The sequence below is a fragment of the Phyllobates terribilis genome, unplaced genomic scaffold, assembly GCF_046119375.1.
Source record: "Phyllobates terribilis strain yellow unplaced genomic scaffold, ASM4611937v1 Scaffold_5__5_contigs__length_657084704, whole genome shotgun sequence".
Taxonomy (NCBI): Eukaryota; Metazoa; Chordata; class Amphibia; order Anura; family Dendrobatidae; genus Phyllobates; species Phyllobates terribilis.
In genome coordinates, this window is record NW_027362765.1 from 87,148,217 (window position 1) to 87,154,216 (window position 6,000).

At 40.1% G+C, this 6,000-nt stretch overlaps 1 protein-coding gene across 1 annotated transcript; it reads right to left on the reverse strand.

The window, feature by feature from the left end:
- Positions 1–2,561: 2,561 nt before the first annotated feature.
- On the reverse strand, positions 2,562–5,513 carry SOCS3 (suppressor of cytokine signaling 3). The gene is made up of 2 exons (XM_073680989.1): positions 5,307–5,513; positions 2,562–4,027 (listed from the first exon to the last, which is right to left on the reverse strand). Exon 2 carries the CDS (start codon positions 3,940–3,942, stop codon positions 3,358–3,360), a length of 585 nt encoding a protein of 194 aa, XP_073537090.1. The 5' UTR covers positions 3,943–4,027; positions 5,307–5,513; the 3' UTR covers positions 2,562–3,357.
- Between the last annotated feature and the right edge of the window lie 487 nt (positions 5,514–6,000).

Sequence of the window (6,000 nt, forward strand, 5' to 3'; positions counted from 1 at the left end):
TTTTTTCCCTCGTCGTGGCTGACAACAGAGAACAATAGAGCTAAGATAGTATTTAGCTTCAGCGGTAGCTGACTGTGATAATGGTCCTATTGTGAGAACGGGTGTGTGATGGCAGCGCCTGGGGTAAACTTGTGCCCAGACAGAGAGCTGACAGAAGCGTCTGGCACGGCACCTCTGGCTTTACACGACTTGTTCATACAGGTGTTTGGGATCCCAACCACAAAGCTTCCTCCCCGCACTCCCCCTTCTAAATTTCCTGGCACCCAGATAGGAATCCGTATGTTTCCTCAATGGTCTTGTTGTCGTGGAAACAAGGAAGTGCGTCCGAGGCGGCGCTAACAGGAATATAATTACAGATTATGACGCACGGGCAACATTCCTAGCTGTGACAGAGGAAGGGATGACTTCCCTGAAGGAGACGGCCTCGCCTGTTAACCCTGCTGTGTATGGTAGACAGGGCCACTCCTGATCCTGCTGATGGGCCATGTCATCGCCATCTCACCTGGATTAACCATCTACCATTCTCACCTGGCGTGGGAGTGGGAAGTCATAACCGTCACCCCGCTTTCCCTGACTCCTGATAGACTAGCTGCAGCGTGCTAACGCTTAGGCCCTGGCCCCACTATCAGTATTTGATCAGTATTCGGTCAGTATTTTTTCTCAGGAGTGGGAGCCAAAACCAGGTGAGGAACAATCAGAGAAAAGGTATAATAGAAACAAGTCACCAATTCTGCATTTATCACCCACTCCTGGTTTTGGCTCCCACTCCTGAGAAAAAATACTGACCAAATACTGATAGTGGGGCCTTGGCTTATAGTAACCATTCGGGTTGTCACCCAGCTTTCCCAGAGACAGATATAACTAAGGAAGGGTGGTCTTCTACATAGGGTGCTTGAAGGCGTATGGATATCAGTGCAGTGGACTATTTTCTGCTCTGCCAGTAGTTGGTTATGTGACATCATCAGCCCCGACGTGATGATGTCACTAGTGTAAAACACACATAGTACACATACATAGCAACTTACTCACAGGCCTACAAGATAACATACACATAATAAAGCACATGTGTGCATATATAGCCATACATGCTAAGATCTATATACACACCAACTCAGACACAAGATACACACTGGGACATCAATACATACACACAATACAATATATACACAGAAAGCAACTCAGCTTTATATTACACACATATGTGGATTTTGTAGTATGTACCTGAGTTGTACATATATATATATATATATATATATATATATATATATATATATATATATATATATATATATATATATATATATATATATACAGTATATATTACACACACAGCAACTCAGGTACACAATAAGAAATCCATACACACTGACATATATATATACACACCAACTCAGGTAAACATACACACACCAACTCACATACAAAAAACATACACAATAAGGCAACAATACATACACACAGCAACTCAGATACACATGTTCACACTAATTGAGCCATACATATATACACACACACACACTTCAACTCAGATACACACTAAGAAATCCATACACACTGACATATATATGTATACACACACACCAACTCAGGTAAACATACACACACCAACTCACGTACAAAAACCATACACAATAAGACACCAATACATACACACAGCAACTCAGATACACATATACACACTAATAGAGCCATATATATATATACACACACACACTTCAACTCAGATACACAGTAAGAAATCCATACACATGTATACACACACCCCAACTCACATGCAAAAATATATACAATGAGGCATCAATACACACTCAGATACACATATACACACTAAGAAATCCATACATATTCACACACATAATATATATATTACACACATACAACAACTCATATACAAAAACATACACAAGGCATCAATTCACACACACAGCATATACACACTAAAAACATCCATACACACTAACACAAGCATACATAAACAAAATACATAGACACACACTAAAATATCTATATGTGCACACACAGCAATGTATACACAAGATCCGTACGGTGGCTTTGGTAGTGATATGTCACGCGAGCAAAGATGGCTAGGTGTCGGTGCGACATAACAGCACAATACTAATTAATGGGGTCACATTGCGACCTTGACATGAAAGTCACAGAAAATCGTACTCGCTTGGATTTTTTGTGACCTGGTAGTCGCAGTACAGTTGGGTTCGCAATGTGACCCCATTCACTTTTATCACACTGCAAGGTAGCTGCGACACCTAGCCAACTTTGGCCAAAGTCTCTACATAGCCCCAGCCTTACACATACCGTACCCACACACACACACACACACACACATATAAAGGAAGACATCCACACTAACACATATAAAGGAAGACATCCACACTAACACATACACATTCTTACATATATACACATACCCCAACTCAAACAAGCATACACTAACACATCCATATACAAACAAAAGACCTACATACACACACGTACAACTAGTCACACATATACATTACACACATACATAATACATTAGACAGATAATTTCATTTGTTTTGGCAAAAAAATACTTCTGTTTATTATAAATTATAAAGCCCGATGTAAAATATAAATTAGTGCAAATGTCCCAGATAAGTGGTGCCTTTAGGGGGCGCCATGTAAACATAAATGAGGTCACAATGGCAAATTCTGCGATAGGACATGGGGTTATTCTGGTCCAGTCTCTTTTTGTGCAATATTGTCCTGATCCAGACTGCTCACATTCACGGTGAGGACACTGCGATCCTGTCCTCCATCTTGCACCTAAGACTCACCACCCATCCATTATAGTCAAGTTTTTTTCATGAAGCTGCCTTAACATACGAGGCCAAGTCGCTTGCTGTAAATTTGTGCAAAAGTTCCTGATGTGTCTGTCACACTGCCGCCGGTGGGCATGCCCGGGGGAGTGTGCACGGTTATTCTCGCTCTTTCAGCAGATTAAGGCTACGTCGGTGACAATAAATATTTCTTCTGTATAACCGATGTGGACATTCAGTGCAAGGCGGGTGCTTGGCTCTGGTGTTGTGCCAGGGGAAGAGGACCAGAACCAAACCTGCAGTCTCCATAGTCCTGCACCCGTGTAAACGTGTGGAGTTGGGTAAAGTCAACGGTGCTGGGGGTCTCGACAGCCTCGACAGTCTCTCGCTTGGCGTCACGTCAGATCTAGGCCTCGTGTCTGTCTCCGTCTTAGTAGGCACTTTGGTGATTCTTCCATACTGATCTGTTGGCGTCAGCGCCAACACTTGGCTCAAAGTGACGTTGATCTTTGAGGTTCCAGTCAGCCATAGTGCTCTTTCCACCACAATTGTGGCTCCTTCATTATACGGGGGAGTCGTATTTCTCTAGGAAGTCCTTAATGGGCATCGGAAGTTGCTCCTTGGCACCATACTGTTCCAGCTGCCCGTTGACGGCCTTTCGGCAGAGATGTTGCAGAGTGGAGACACTTGAGGACAGAGGCCTAGACAGTAATAACGGGACACGCTCACCCGCGGCATAGATGTAATAAGACCGCTTGGCGTTGGTGGACATGTAATGCTTGAGAAGTTTTAGTACACAATCGAACCTCGGCACCGGCTGCGACCTGCGTTGGTCAGTCTGTAAAGAGAAGCCACAAGGATCGCACTGGATGCGCAAGTTCCTGGTGCCGGACTCGGTTTTGACGCTAAGTGTGAAGAAGTGCCTGTGGTCTGAACTGTCCCGGATAAGGAAAGTGCCCGCCGGTTCGGTATGGAGGAGTGAGTTGGCTTGGGAACCGGATACAGTGCTCCAATAAAACCCGCTCTCCTGCAGCTTATGTACCGAACTCAGCACCAGGTTGTACTCGACTATAGAGGTGAAGGTCTTGAGCCGAAGGTTGGAGTCCAATACCCGGCTCATAGTCGGGAATTTGCTCTGAGTGACCATGACGGTGGGAGCCAGCTTTGCTTCCGGTCAGGATGGAGCCGGTGTGCCTCGAGAGAAGCGCCGAGCTGATTTTCGTTACAATTTTCTGGAAAATAGAAAAACGGAGGAGATTAGGATTTTGTATGAAGGAAACGATGCATTTTCCTACAACTGGAAGCTGAGATACAGGGAGCTGTATGGTGGACTTCTCCTATCGGAAAGCAGGTGGTCAAAACTTACCTAACCTGAGATCATAGTCACCGAGGAATAAAATCATGGCTGACCACTAATATGAAGACCCCCCCACCAACAGACAACAACCCATATCTCAGCTTCCTTAAAGGAGTCACACCTGAATTTCCAGGTTTTGAATACAGTCAGGCTTCACGTAAATGCAGCTGTGCTCGGCCTGCGTATCATTTGCATAGCTTCCAGGTATCTACCACTGACATTCTCAGAATAGACTATGAGTAACTACAAGATCAGCCTTCGCTTAGCCCCCCTTAAATCATACAAATCCAGCACCGCATTGCTGAACAGACCCCCACCGATGTAGCAGAGCAGCAGTGACATATGGCACACTCAGTTCTGCTACACTTCCTATCGCAGTAGCAACAAGGAACCGTCCACCTTCCTTGAACATTGACATACAATAATAAAATATAATAATAATATTATTATTATTTCTTATTTAAATAAAAAAGCAACAATTTTTGCATGTTGTTACTATTATTTCAATTATTATTATTTCTAATTTAAATAAAAAAATGCAACCATTGTTTTATTAATTCAATTTTTTTTATTATTATCATTTCAATTATTATTATTTCTAATTTAAATAAAAAAGCAATTTTTTTTTTATTAATTTGATTTTTGCAATTACTATTATTATTATTTCAATTATTATTATTTATAACTTACATAAAAAAAAGCAACCATTTTTTTATTTGATTTTTTTGCATTTTTTATTATTATTTCAATAATCATTATTTCTAATTTCAATCGGAAAAAAAAAGCAACCATTTTATTATTAATTTGATTTTTGCATTTTTCATTATTTCAATTATTATTTCTAATTTCAATAAAAAAAAATGCAACCTTTATTTATTTATTTATTTATTTATTTAATTCAATTTTTGCTTTTTTTTTTAATTGGTAAAAAAAAATATTTAAATTAGAAAAAAAAAAAGTAATAATGGCAAAAAAAATTTTTTTGTTAAATATTCCTTCTTTTTATCTTTACCGAATTTTATTATTATTATTTATTATTATTATTATTATTAATAATAATATTAATAATAAGGAAATAATGAAAAATTATATATTTTTAAATTAAATTTGGTAAGAAGAAAAAAAAAAAGATAATATGACTCGAGATTTCTTACCGGGTATGTTTGCAGAAGTCCAGCTCAGTTAATGTTTTGGGGTCCTGTAATATCCTATATGGAGAGAGTGGAATATTCCGCTTCGAGGGACACTATAATAATCCACCGTTGTGCTTGCTCCAAGTTACAAATGAGCATACAACTCCATGAGATGACACGCGCACACTTTTATAGTGATGTGAGCTCGCACTCCTCCTCCTTCCTCAGACACTCCTCTTCCCCATACACAGCATTAACATTACAGGAAGAGCCTCTTCCAGGAACAGGCCTGTATCATGCACACAGCTCACTGTGATGGCTGGGGGCCAGATCCTGCCTCCCTATTCCTGGCAGGGCTCAGAGGTTTCTCCCATTCTCTAGTAGTGTTTCCTTCCAAGAATCACAAAGGACACACACATGCAGAGACCCTGACTACAGGCTGTCAATAGTTTTCTGGAACCATTATCATTCAAAAATGTCACTTTCTGGCAAATTGCAGCAGAACAAAAAAAAAAAAACATTCACAGGAAATTATTGCTACAAGTACAGATTATCAGTAGTTGCGGTGAAGGTTCTTTTTTCTTTGTAATTTTGCATGAACTTATTCCTTTTTTTGCATCCCCTATATACAGTATTATTATTTTATTATACTTATTACTGTTTTTTGTTTTGTTGGTAATTCTGGTAATTAATTTTTTTTCCGGTTCCTCTGATA

Excerpts from the sequence above, each read along its gene's own strand:
- SOCS3 (XM_073680989.1), bottom strand. The coding sequence starts at position 3,942 with ATGGTCACTCAGAGCAAATTCCCGACTATGAGCCGGGTATTGGACTCC.